Here is a 13,329-nt window from a genome sequence, read left to right as displayed (position 1 = left end):
GCCTTGTCAACTGTTGAACATTCTCGAGTGCAATACGTCGTGCCGACCTTGCAGGATCTCGCCCAATGGCCAAGTGACGGCTGGAGCGGAGGCCCGCGTCTGGCCCGCGTCGTGAGACCCTTCGTCTTCCTGTATATGCCAAGCACCTTCCTCTTCCCAGTCCCACGCCCAGCCTTGGCTCAGGTCGTCATCTCTCACAGCTTCGGGCAGAGCGGTAGCATGGTTTGACACGCCATGCATGTAGCCTCTTGATGAGCGAAGAATGGCGGGGTGAGTCCGATATTGACTCGAAGTGGTACGATGTCCACATTCATCTGGATCTACGTCATCGTCTAGACCAACACTGGGATTCCCTCCGTACTTGTCGACGATAGAAGTCAGTACTGATCTGAGTTGAAAATGCAAGAGGCTGTGAGCTGCGTATGTGCCTATGACGTTCATTCGAATGGCAGCAGAGACGATTGCTCTCGCTTGCAAAAACATGTGCGTCCTGACCGAGGCATCTGCGGAATAAACACAGATGCGGCCGCGCAGTCACATCAGCTACCAGCCAGACACGCAAGGAGCGGTGCCATGGCCATCCAATCACCTCTCTCTATGCCGAGTGCTGCGCAAAATACGCCCCAGCAGATTGGCAGATGGCCCTCGCTTTCACCTCTTCTGATCGCACCTCGATATAGATCGAGAATTTCTTCTGCTCGTAGTCGGCTGGTGGGTCTCAAGTCTGCTGCTTTTGCTTTCGGTGCTGTTTGAGTAGTTGCAGGATGTCCTTTGGTCAGAGCGATCGGCTTTGCAAATGCTTTCGAGTGAAGAGTCAACAGTGCGACGCCTTGTGTCGTGCTTGCGCGTCTTGCGACGTTGGACAGTAAGCCGGCCTCGAGCGAATCGTCGAGCTTTCTCAAGCCAATCATTGCAGCCGAAGCGTAATCGCAGCGGGGCTCCATCACGTCTTTGGACTCGCTTGACGCGCTCGAGAGATACCCTGCGGCGAGTCCATGCGCGTCGCACAGGTAGGGCAATGAAGTGCTGGCATAAGAGTCGAGCGAAGAAGCCAAGTACACTAGCAGTTGACCACTGCTAGAAAGTGGTGCATTCCGGAGGCCCGAGGTGAGGCCGGAGCTAGAGGCCAAAGGTCTGGAGTCCATCGTTCCGAAGGCCCTCAGGAGCCCGTGCGCCGCGAATGACTCGAGACCGGACGAAGCTACAAATCCGCCTACCATTCACGACAGATTGTGAATGTCAGAGAGAGGTGTGGGGCTGTATGCGAGGGGGAAAGTGTGCTCCTTCCGCGTCCTCAGACTCACCCGTTGGCAAGTTGGAGTCCCCGAGCAGCAAGAGCAAATAGTCCATCTGACTCTGCGTGCCTGCTTCGTGATCGTCGTCCACTCTTGCAGAGTCGCTAAGATTCATCCATCTCTCGGCAGGCTCTTCGCGGGCCTGATGCCCGCTGTGCTCTGGAGACGGCTGCGTCCCATCCTCTGTGTGGGTCTTCCGTCGCTTTGCCCTCGCCTCGGAGGCCTCCATGATTTGAGCGCAGCGCCGTCTCTTGGCTCGATCCCACTTTTTTCCAGCTACGTGGCTGTCGGAAGGCGAGATGGTGGTTGTCCCGCACGCGCTGCTGAATGCGCGACTGCACTGTGCAGCGATCAGACAGCGCCCTTCACCGTCGTCTCTGGAAGCTTGGCGGACCATGTGATTCAGGGATGCCGCTCGAACATCTCCCATCTTGGTCAGGAGTCAGAACAGAGCATTGAATTGACGGGCAAGACTCCACTCGGTCTGCTGGCTCACGCCCGTCTCATCAGGATGCTTCAGAGTTCAGAGTAAGGTGCGAGCTGCGCCAACTCGGCGGACTGACAAGCGTAAATCACTAGACATGTGTTTGAGCTTCCTTTAGATATGGCGTGTATGCATACAACAAGACAGTAGGCAGGCGTTGTGAAAATGGGGGCGTCGGGCAGAGCAGCGAGCCGTCGACGTCGAGCGTGACTGCACTGGCCCATGCTCGAATAGGATGAGACATAGACGTGGTGCGCGACATGGACCTCAGCCCTTGCTATAAATAAGGTAGTGTGCACTTAATCGATGTTGGAGGAAAGACGAGGAAGCGAGGGGGCACACAAAGCGTGAGTGCAAGGTCCACAATGCGTGCATCCGTACAAATATTACAGGCTTCGCTGGAAGAGTCGGAGGTGTCGAAGGTCGAGGAGGAGGCCGGCGATGCAAGTGGTTATCAGTGGTGCGCGTTCATAAGGTCATTTCCGTGCTGAGGTGACATGTCGTGTTGTTGTATCGTCGAAAGGTGTTGAGAAGAGTGATCCTGCATAAAAGCAGGCATCTGATTCATCGCAGCGTGTGCTGTCTGAGAGGCCTGTCCCATCAAGACGCCCATCCCTATATCAATGCCTGTGCTCTGGTGCGCGTGACGATGAGCGTGAGCCGCGGCCCTTGCTGCAGCAGCTTGCGACTTCTTGGAAGGGGTCTTGGCCGCAGCGTTGGAGATAGCGGTGGGGTCTCCTCCGCTGCGCTTCACCTTTTTGGCCCATCGAAGGCCGCAGGCATTGCAAAGGGTTTTGGGTCCCAGTGGTCCTTTTCGCCACTCAGGAGAATCGATCCGCCCGCAATCTGTGCACACATAGTCGCCCTCATCGCCTTTGGGTTTCTTCTGGGGACAGTAGCAACACGAAACCATTTTCGTCAGTGTAGCTCCCACGCAGCAAAATCTCTGCTTCTGAGCTTACCTTTTTCCTGCTGCCATCCTCTGTCCCGTCCAGATCGCCGTCGTCATCCTCCTCGCTTTCTTCAGCAACGCCTGTACCAGACGTCAAAGTGCGCTGCATGGTGGAAGAAGGTGTGTTGCCAATCGTGTTCGATCCCAGCGGAGGGCTGGTAGGCTGAGACTTGTGACTAGCAAGATCGCTTCCGCTCTCTCTCCGCCAAGCTGCGCCGTTCATCGAGCTGGCGCTCTCGCGCCTGTGGTCCGCCGCAGCTTCAAGTTCCGCTTTGTAGAAGAAGTCGGGATGATACGCAGCATCGTCCAAAGAAGCGCGGCCTTGGGATTGCCCATCGGTCCCACTCTTGCGCTCATCGAGGTGCCCATCACTTGCGTTGTACCGCGAAGACGATCGCCGCGCCATGCGTTCCCCGTCTTTGAGATCCATGTCTGCTAGCAAGAGACGCAACCGCTCATTCTCCAACTTGAGCTCCAAGAACGAGTCCAACATCGCCACGTTCTTGGTGGGATAGACTCTGGCAGAGCAGAAATAGTGCTTGACTTTGCTGGAGCTGGACGGGGACTCCTGCACGCCATCGCCGGCCTTTTTCCCTTCGTTCGTCTCAGACATGGCGCCGTCCCCGCCTGCATTGTCTGTGAGCATCTTGTCAATCTCGTCGTGATCAAGCTCGCCATTGGCATCAAGTTGCAGAGGTTTCGGAGGAACATACGCATGTCCGGTGGTCTCAAAAACCTCCCAGTGTTCCTCGGTATCGTCTTCATCAGGGCTACCAGTATTCGATGCGCCTCTTCGTGCTCGATTTGGCCCGCGTTGTGAACCAGGCTCTGCAGAGGATGAATCGCCTTGGGAATCTACACCTGATGTTGACGGCGAGTCACCCGCAGCTGTGGCGAGCTCGATGTCCGCGCGCTTCTGGCGCTTGTCGGCTGCCGTCTGGGGTTTCCGCCGAAAACGGTAGTAGCACGTCATGTCCGCCTTCTCCGTCGACATGCGGGCAAATTCACGCTTGACGTCCTCAACGTCTTCAGGGTGGACGTACTGGTGACGCGAATGGAGCAGCAAGTCAGCGTTGTCCAACTCCATCTGAGCATTTGCAGACGCGGACTCACATTCCAAAGAGGCATGCCGCGCAGCTCTTCGGCACGCCATCCAGTCATTTGAAAGATGCCAGGTGTCGCGTACAGAAATCTGGCCTCATCGTCGAGCACATGGACCATGTCGAGCAACTCCTCAACGACTCTTGCGCTCCAACCCTTCCTACGAGTGAAGTCGCTGGCTGCATTGTGGCCGATAGAGGCTCGATCGGGGCCTCTCAATACCTGCGAGCCCAACCCTGGCGGATGAGACGCAGCGTGGCCTTGGATCGAAGGATGCGCAGGTCCTCCTATCGAACCCGACGTATTCAGCACGGGCCGAGAGGCGGAGCCTAGCCACGACGGTGTGTTCTGAGTAGCAAAGCTGGTGGAGCGTGAGAAGGCATTGTGAGGGGAAATGTTGCTCAGGTCGCCTGGATGGGCATCCATTGCATTGTCTCCTCTTGCCGGACTCCCATGACTTGTCTTAGAGGTGAGCATTGGACCCCCACCGCCATGTACGTCACCGCTGTACACCCTCCTGTGGCGGGCCAGAGCTGCGTGCGAGGACTCGGCTGCAGTGGCGGCTGCAGAAGCAGAAGCCGCGAGAGAACGCGCTGTCGCTGGGGTAATGGGGCTTTTTTGCTGATCTTGGCTCACTACCTGAGAGCTTCGCTGACTTGGCGGGGCTGTCAATTGCGGCGGTCCCATGGATCCAACGTAGTCGGAGGGAGGCAAGCGAGCGGATGCGGGCTGATGTGGGAGACCAGCGTGATTGCTAGAAGCATTGGAAGAGGAATTGATTCCAGATCCACCGAAAGTCATTCGTCGTCTCTTGCCTGAGCCGTCATCGCCGCTCGACGTGCCACCTGGCGTTGCCGATGAGGAAAGGTTACTGCCATCTCCATCGTAGCCTCCACTCTGCATGGCAGATGGACCGAGACCCAAGGGAGGTCGGGATCTTGAAGAGCCTGATGTTCCGGATGCGACGTCATCGATTCGCTGTTGTTGCTGTTGCTGTTGCTGTTGCTGCTGCACTTGCATGATCTGCAGCTGCATCTGCTGTTGCTGAAGCATTTGGAGCTGCTGCTGCTGCTGCTGCTGCTGCTGCTGTTGTTGTAGCGCAATCCCACCACTCCTCGTTGCATCGTCTCCACCGCCTGTGCCACGAGCCCAGTGAGGCTCAGTGCCCAAGCCGATCTGCCCATAAACCGCTGCCGCTGCATTCCCCTCAAGCTGTCCGGCAAAGGGGTTGCGAGATCCGATCGTGTAGCCGGAGCCCGCTGTCACCGGCTGTCGAATTGCGCCAGTGCCGGAAGACTCGCTTTGATTCATGTAGGCAGCGACCAAAGCATCCAGCTCAGCGTTCTTGAACGGCACCTGTCCGCTCATTCCAGCGGCTGCCGAGTTGGCTCCGGTACCAAACGAGCGCATGCCTCCGTTGCTGAGACCCGCATCGAGGGACTGAGAGCCGAGAGCAAAGCTTGGTCCGCTGGCTGATGGTCCAAATTGCTGCTGCTGCTGCTGCGAGTGAGACTGCTGCTGAGGAGACTGCTGCATCCGCTGCTGCAATTGGGAATATTGCGCTGCGCTTTGGTATGGGAAGCTCACACTCGAGGCTGATGGTGACTGAAATGCTTGTTGCTGAGGATCGTTGCCTGGCTGAGGCGTACCAGGTGGTTGGCCAAAGTGGCCGAGGAAAGGGCCAACCCTCTGCTGATGACCTTGATCGCTGTGCCTTTGTTGCTGCTGGAGCTGAATGGATTGCTGTTGGATCTGGCGTTGCTGCATCGCCATTTGGGCTTGCATCTCTGCTATTTGCTGCTGCACCCTCTGGGACTGGTCGTTGGAGAAATCGGTGTCACCCGACTTTCGGTGAGAGGTCGTCTTGAGCTGCTTTGAGTGCCCAATGTCGGCTGAAGGCTCCTTTTTGGGCTTCATCGTATGCTCGAGACTTGCTCCTTTGGTGGGTCGAGCTTGGCCAGCTTTTGACGCTCGAGCTGCTCTCACAGGTCGGCGCGATTGCCGTTTATCTCGCAAATTGTGACGTCGAAATCGCTGTATTTAGCGGCACCACGCCTCAACCTCTTCTGACCTCTGATCCGCACTAGCCGATGGGAATACTGACGCCGTAGAGCTTACCCCACGCGCCCAACGACTCTCTAGTCTGTTGTGCTGCACCGAGCTCGAGCCTTCTACGCGGACACCAATGTACGCCGCGGAGGTGAAGCGTAGACGCGGACAAGGCGTCGCGATGCCAATCGGCGATTGGGCATGCGAATCACAGGCGTTGGGAGCCGTGCGCTTGATGGCCACCTCTAGTGCAAAAGTGGGACAGGTAGGTATGTACCGGTACAGAGAGCGCAGAATCGATGAAGCAGGGCAGCTTCAGGATCGGACTTGGAATCGTATCTCAGAGGCTGACCGCGCTGTAGCAGGATAGGTAGCAATGATGCTATGTATGCTGAGTACCGCAGTGCTGTGTCGGGCTACCAGGCCGAAAATTGCGATGTTGACTGATTGCCAATCGTTTGCCGTGAATCTGACTGAAGAAATCGAGCAGATAGGCGATGAACGCGCCGGAGACATGTGAGTCACACTCGTAATGGCGAGATTCAGAGGTGCGAGTAAGGGTCACGAGTGGGATGAAGAAGGGGCCTCGGAACGATGACATGAGGCGGCGGTCGATGGGAGTAGGGGTCCAAGCTGATTGTCATGGCGGTCGACCAGCGCAAAAGAAGACCACGCATCAGCAGCAGCATATACCTCCTGCGCATAGAAAGGACGCGCGAGGCATGCAAATTCATGCCCTCCATCCATGCACCAAGCACGCAGCACGCAGCACGTACGCAGCAGCAGCGGCGGCGGCGCGGCCTCTGGCGTCAACTCGATCGTGACTTCTCCTCGATCCTTGTCTGCTTGCTTGCTTTGCCTTAGCTGCTGCTGCTTCTCATCGCTGTGTGCATGATCGCTGTGGCTGTCCAACGTATACAATCATGAATTACGAATGCCTACACCTATCCCCACAGTTTGAGTCACACAGGCAGTCGCGAAATGCGCCGCTCATCTGCTGCGGCCCCCGCGAGTGACATGCGTGCCTATAAACCACTTACTATTGTGACTTGTTGATTCCTATCTACAGTCATTTGTGTAACGAAACGTGTGCACAGAACCCCGCGTCATGCACCGCACAGCAGAGACAATCACATGTGTGGATATGGATACATGGTAGCGATAAGGAAGACATCCCTCGGATGCGGACGGGGACGCGGATGCGCAACGAGCAGCAGCGCCAGGCACTTCAAAAGCTCCGTACCTGCTGCACTCACTACTTTTGCACCTACAACAGTTGTGAGCACCACTCACTTGTTCTCCTGCTGGGACTACTGTGCTTTGACTGCTGATGCTGCTGCTGCTGCTGCTGCTACCATACCACATACCCGCGACAGAAAGCGCAGCTGGCAGGCTTCCATGCAATCTCGAAAGAGGGAAAAGTCCTAGCGCGGCTCTTTGTTGCACCGCTGCATCGCCCGGCTGCTTGATGAACTGCACGTCCAGGGTTCTCGTGACATGAACATGGAAGTGTCAGGGTCCACAGAGAAGATGCGTGATGTGCATGCATCAGCATGCATCCGCTTGTCAAATCCCCCCTTCCCACCACAACAGCTCAACTCCCCGGTTCAGCTGTCGCGAACGCCTCTCCCAACGCTCATGATCTCCCATAGTAAATCACGAATCGTGAACGTCGAGTGCTGCTTCTCGCATCTTGTACCAGTCAAGAGCGGCGTTTTGAAGGTGCGGCACTCGTCAGCCACGAGCTGGCCGCCATCAGCCCATCTCTTCCGTGACCTTTTGCAATTTGCAAAGAATGCGCCTTTCGCGCTCCAGCCGTACCTGCCTTCCTTCCTTCCTTCTATGCAATGCTTACCAAATCCGGGCGGCAGGCTAGTTGCTGCTAGCAGGGCATGCGTGTGCTTCCACTGTCACTGTACGGTGTTGCTCCGACCGTGCATAGCCGCGCTCCTTGACAACTGATGCAAGGTGGCCAGCAAGGCGGTGATGGCGCGCGGGCCCGCCTTACCTTATTGCCGAGCAGGAGAAGGCCTTTTTCTCTTGGCCGACCGCACCGGTACATGAAGTGCGCGCGAGTCATTTGATGATCCCGCTTGGCTCTGCTGCATGCTGCAATCACAATCAAAATTGTAAATGATAAAATATGAGATGTAAGTGAACATTCGTGATCCTGAGTGAGCTTTGCGATGATGAGAATCAAAAGAATAATATGATGAGAATCAAGAATAAAGAGCAAGCCGCCACGAAGCTCAGCTGGACTAGCATATGCAACGGCATTGTTTTAAATTATACGCACTCACGTTTATTCTTGATTTGCTGGGTCTCACGCACCTGTCGGAGTCCGGCGGGGTGCAGCTACACTCACGACTTGACAGGCGTCGGTCGACGCGACGATGAGCTAGCTGCACCCTAGCCACCGGTATAGCAATCAAGAATTAGCATCAACAGCACGCGCAAGACGCACGCGACAATTTCTGAAGGAATCTCGGTCAGTCTGATGGTGGGTCAAGGTCGTCGACGCAAGACCCCAAACACAATTTAGCTCTGCTAAGTGCCCGCGATTGCTGCTCAAGGCCCTGTGCGCGCAAATCAATAATTGTATTCACGATTTGACTACACGTACGCGTATGACCCGGCACCTCGATCGCGTCTGGCACGTGTGACGCGCCTTATTCATGATGTTGGGCAAGTCACGTGTCTTGATTTTGGAGCCACGTCGGTTGATCACGTGAAATCCTTCCCTGCATCCGCTCAGCCTGAACCGCTTCGGCTGATGAGCATCATGAAGCTTACCCAGGTTCGAGGCTACAGCTCATCAGGGCCGTCCACCTAGACCTTCCCCATGATTTCGACCAGCTGCACCACCTTCCTGACGTCTTCAGCACTCGCGGTCTCGTTTCAGCTCACCGCGAGTCGATGATAACCACTTTTGGAGCGCTGCGACCTTACTTTGAAAATTTGACGGTCCGGGACGCTGTCTAGCAGTGAGCGCACCACTAAGCGCCATTGCAGGTCGCACGTCGACTTTGCGGCCAGCATTCCGAGACCGTCCTACCAGAAAAAAAGGAAACATCATGCCGCGAGCACTACCGACAGCTCCACTGACGGCCGCAAGGCTTGCAGCTTACGGAGCTGTCTCCACTGCGGCCTTTGGACTGGTGGTGCTCCACGCCTTCCTTTCCAGACCCAACTTCTACTCGGCTGGCGTACTGCTAGCAAGGTCCAATGGCAGCATGCTGGTGTTGCTCAATTTTGGCATCTTCTGTGCGCTGATACTGGGAAAATGCGCACAAAAGGCATTCTTTGGTCAACTGAGGGCCGTCGAGATCGAGGTGGGCAAGCTATTGGCTGAGCGTACCCTTATCGACTCGATACTTACACCCGTCGCTCCTCTTGTTTGACAGCACCTCTACGAGCGCAGCTGGTACGCGGTCACGGAAGGACTGCTTGCGATGACAATCTTCAGAGATTCCTTCGACGCTAGCTTTGTGCTGCTCTTTGGTACTCTGCTGTTTTTAAAGGTCTTTCACTGGTTGTGCGAAGATCGAGTCGACTTTGTGAGTAAGGGTGCCTTCTGCGATGTGAATCGGTCATGTCAGCCTTGTAGCGCACCTACTGAACACATGGCGTCCTGCCTCGACCACCTGCGCGGACTAGATGGAGCAAGCACCCTCGCTTTCGAGGCTCTTTCACGTTCGCATGGTATGCGTCTTGTGGACACTCCTCTGCTTGGACATTTTCTTGGTGGCTTTCGCATGCGAAATCATCTTGCTGCACAAACAGCAGGTTGGCGTCATGATCTTGTTCGCAAGCGAGGTGAGCTGAGGAATGGTGCCCGTGATGAGAGTCCTGGTGGTGCGAGAATCTTGCTCACGATCCCCATTGACGTACACCGCAGTTCATGATTCTCACCGCTGGATTGCTGCGGACTACGGCAAAGTACATTATAAACTGTCACGACCTGCGCCATGCCGAACCATGGGAGGGCAAGAGCATGTACGTCTTCTTTGTGGACCTTGCAACAGGTGAGCACATCGTCGGAGCCTTTCAGCGCGAGCAGCACTAATGCGTCACTTTGCCTGCAGACTTCATGAAGCTCTTGATCTATCTCGGCTTTTTCCTGCTCATCTTGACATACTACGGTTTTCCACTCAACATGGTGCGTGACGTCTTCCTCACAGCCAGGAGCTTCTTTTCGCGCGTCAGGCACTTCTTCCGATACCGTGCTGCCACTCGCAACATGGAGTCTCGCTTCCCGAACGCCAGCGCGGCAGAGCTCAACGCGACAGACAAGACGTGCATCATTTGCAGAGAAGAAATGTCCGAAGGATTGGCAGCTACGGCCAGTGACGATGGCGCAGCGGGAGCTGGTGCCACGGCTCAAGCTGAGCAACCACGTCCGCGCGGGCCAAATGAGACACCTAAGAAGCTGCCGTGTGGGCACATCTTCCACTTTCATTGCCTCCGATCCTGGCTTGAGCGGCAACAAGCTTGTCCGACCTGCCGTCGAACAGTCTTCACCGAAGGTCAAAGGGAGGCCTCGACAAATCGTCCAGCAGCGGGCGCAGCACCAGCACCAGCACCGGCTCCGCTCGAAGCACAGAACCGCCCGAGACCTCTAGCTGCACCCGGCCAAGCTGGTCAGCCACCGCCAACAGGCACGAACCAGCCCGCTTCTGGTCGGCCTTCGCGAACCCAAGTAGAATCTCAGCGCCTTTCATTGCGCGACTACCTTGAGCAACTTGCAGCGGACACGCGACAGGTCAGACAGAGTGCTGATGAGCAAGCTGCAAGAGCTGCCCAAGTCGGTGCGGCGACGACAGCTTTCCCCCCGCGCACTGACGTCGCAGGAGTTAGCGCCACTCCCTCAAGCTCGAGCGCCGCTCCCGCTCGACGTACAGAGCCTGGACCGTATTCCACGCTGTCCTCTGTGCCAAATTCAAATATTCTCCTGCAGCCAGACCCCTTCGCGTCTTGGCATTCAGCAACGAGGTCTGTGCCGCCGAGATCTCCAACAGACAATCAACAATGGAGTGGTGAGACTCCACAGCTTGGCGCAGTCTGGACACTTCGCGGACAAGCGCCAGTTGCCGAGCACGCTTCATCAACGTACGATGGTCTGCCGCCTCCTCCCTGGGCTGCGCGCCGAGGACCAGCTGGGTCGTCCGCAGAGCAACACGACCCCCAAGCCTCGAGATCGACCAGGTCAAAAGTTCCCTCTCCCAAAGCTTCTACGTCCACGTCTGCCGCGCAAAGTGGCTCAGCGCCGACGTCAGCCTCCGGCGCCATTGCACAGAATGGAACGGCGGCGAGGCACGAGGTATCTCCGAGCATGGAACGAAGTTCTCCCCCCGAGGCAGACGCGCAGGAGACAGCGTCATCCGATCCTGCCAATGCTCGTGAAGCCGCACGAGCGGCGGCTCTCAAGCGATTCGCAGCTCTTTCCTCGGCTTCAACAGAGCCAAAGCCTCTTGTGGTCAGTGATACCGATGCACTCAGGCAACCAAGACCAGCCTCGCCACAGAGCACTGCCGTGGTCAACGGCGTCAGCGAAAGCATTGCCAGTGCTGAGTATGGAGGAAGAGATCTGGTTCCACTTTTTGATCCGCAGCAAATTCCCGACTTTGAGCAGCGATACGGACGACATTTGCCGTATCATCTATCTGTGCCCGAGCCGTCGGCAAACATTGCCGTGCGCCTCGCGCACGGTTTGATGAACATCGACTCATCCGGGTCTCGAGACAATCTTCCTTCTCTAAACAATCTCAGTCCCGAGCAACTCCAGCGCCTGTCACAAGACACCCGCGAGGGCCTAGAAGAGCGACTTAGAGTCTTGGCACAGGTGCAAGGCACGCTGTGGACTGCTGTCGATGAGCTCACCAAAGCGTTGAGCGTGCTTCCCGAAAGCGACAATGTGGCAGAGAGCACCGGCATAGCGCCCACACCTTCTGTGAGCTCCGTTGCTCGCACGGACGCGCCTGGTGACACCCAGCAAGCAGACGAGGACGCTAAGGGCAAGGCCCCAGCCGAGGGTGTCAATGCGCCTGCTCAGTGAAATAGCTAGAGCGCAATGGTCCCGAATGCCACGAACGACGGTCGTTGCCCCTGCGGCAATGTCGCAGGCGTCAGTCAGTCAATCATCATCCATTTACCCGTGAATGTTTTGGTCTGCGTATGCTTTAGACGCTCATAGACGCTCAATTTTTGACGAGCCATCGCCGACATTTTGCATGTACAGCTTGACGCTTCTTCTCGGGGTCATGACTATAGGTGCTGAGAGACTTCAACAAGGACTGCCGCTTGATCGGCTGCTGCGTGCAGAAGTTACGGCGAGCGGGCCGCGAAGATACGTGGCTGGCTGGCTTGCTTTCTAATACGTGCGATGCATGAGCGCGTGCGCGTGCGCGTGCGCACGCCAAGCGCCAAGCGCCAAGATTCCATTCCACGCGCAAGCCACATCGCACAGCTGCAGAAGAAGCAGATCTTGGCCTCCACACACACTCACACTCACGACGAAGACTGCCACGACGCGGCGAATGGCTCGTCGTGACTTGCGCGCATGCATGCATCCTCCATCCACATCACCTCGTTTGCAGCTGAGGTGTCGGAGTTGCTTCTCCTTCCGTCATGGGTTTCGCATCGTCACTCAAATCCCCTGCTTTTGCCAATCACAATCTTTTCGTGAATGCTGGGCCCCCCACGCTCCTGATTTCGCGCTACATGCGGCGAACGCACTTGCAATTTTGGTCGCTGCGGAGTCACCTTCTCTTTCTCCAGTTACGAGAAGAGCGGATTTGTTAGTCATGCTCAGTATCGGGAGCAGACGATTTCGCCGCCTTCAACGTCATCAGGCCAGAGAGTCGCTCGTACAAAACTCTCTTCCTGGTGAAAAGGTGCTCGTGACGGCAACGGATGGTTTTGCCTTCGGGCAAAGCATGCTTCTTGGCAGCACCGCTCGGTGTCTGACGCACAGTACCGGAGTCTAGTCGCAAGCACTTGCCTTCTCCGCAAAAATGCCCGAGCCTTGGCGCCCTCTCGGCATATTCAGAGACCTCCCAGTCTCCAACGCGCACTTGGGCCTCCAGCAGCTTTGTGCCTTCACAAGTCATGCGCACCATGACGCAGCGAAGGACCCTGACCAATCCCGCTCGTCAGGCGTTTGCACAGTCGTGAGTCTGTGTGAGGTGCCAAGCGCCCCGCATAATGAGTTAGACCGGTCTAGGTCAGGGACACTCTGCCGACCCACAATCACCGCCGGATACTTTCTCGCGATACCGATGGTGATCGGTCTCCGCAACTTAAAGGGGCTTGGTCCTCATCAAAGTGCTGAATGTCGCATCCCGCAAGCAACATCCGCGCCTCATTCTCTTTGACTTCATCGCCGACGCACAACGATTCGCAAGGATGACAGACCATCATACAGCTACGAAGGCTCACCCTGCGGAGGC

At 56.5% G+C, this 13,329-nt stretch overlaps 4 protein-coding genes across 4 annotated transcripts; 2 read left to right on the top strand and 2 right to left on the bottom strand.

The window, feature by feature from the left end:
- Position 1: 1 nt before the first annotated feature.
- On the bottom strand, positions 2-1,599 carry IE81DRAFT_324005 (hypothetical protein). Its single transcript, XM_025514121.1, has 3 exons — positions 1,305-1,599; positions 590-1,213; positions 2-503 (listed from the first exon to the last, which is right to left on the bottom strand). Exons 1-3 carry the CDS (start codon positions 1,522-1,524, stop codon positions 7-9), a joined length of 1,341 nt encoding a protein of 446 aa, XP_025369165.1. The 5' UTR covers positions 1,525-1,599; the 3' UTR covers positions 2-6.
- A 538-nt stretch (positions 1,600-2,137) lies between these two features.
- IE81DRAFT_150958 (hypothetical protein) lies at positions 2,138-5,883 on the bottom strand. The gene is made up of 3 exons (XM_025510441.1): positions 3,845-5,883; positions 2,742-3,773; positions 2,138-2,665 (listed from the first exon to the last, which is right to left on the bottom strand). Exons 1-3 carry the CDS (start codon positions 5,747-5,749, stop codon positions 2,234-2,236), a joined length of 3,369 nt encoding a protein of 1,122 aa, XP_025369164.1. The 5' UTR covers positions 5,750-5,883; the 3' UTR covers positions 2,138-2,233.
- Positions 5,884-8,982: 3,099 nt separating this feature from the next.
- On the top strand, positions 8,983-10,382 carry IE81DRAFT_282564 (hypothetical protein; the record flags this gene model as incomplete). The annotated part of the gene is made up of 5 exons (XM_025511538.1): positions 8,983-9,213; positions 9,286-9,438; positions 9,539-9,697; positions 9,780-9,906; positions 9,967-10,382. Coding segments are annotated over 5 exons (1,086 nt in total), but the record flags the coding sequence as incomplete, so codon positions are not given.
- A 1,720-nt stretch (positions 10,383-12,102) lies between these two features.
- IE81DRAFT_150880 (hypothetical protein) lies at positions 12,103-13,076 on the top strand. The gene has a single exon (XM_025510440.1). The coding sequence runs from the start codon at positions 12,268-12,270 to the stop codon at positions 12,865-12,867; it is 600 nt and encodes a 199-aa protein (XP_025369162.1). The 5' UTR covers positions 12,103-12,267; the 3' UTR covers positions 12,868-13,076.
- The last annotated feature ends 253 nt before the right edge of the window (positions 13,077-13,329 follow it).

This window comes from Ceraceosorus guamensis, assembly GCF_003144195.1.
Source record: "Ceraceosorus guamensis strain MCA 4658 unplaced genomic scaffold IE81scaffold_35, whole genome shotgun sequence".
NCBI lineage: Eukaryota > Fungi > Basidiomycota > Exobasidiomycetes > Ceraceosorales > Ceraceosoraceae > Ceraceosorus > Ceraceosorus guamensis.
Note: the sequence above shows the minus strand (reverse complement) of the source record. Positions and strands in the feature narration are given on the sequence as shown.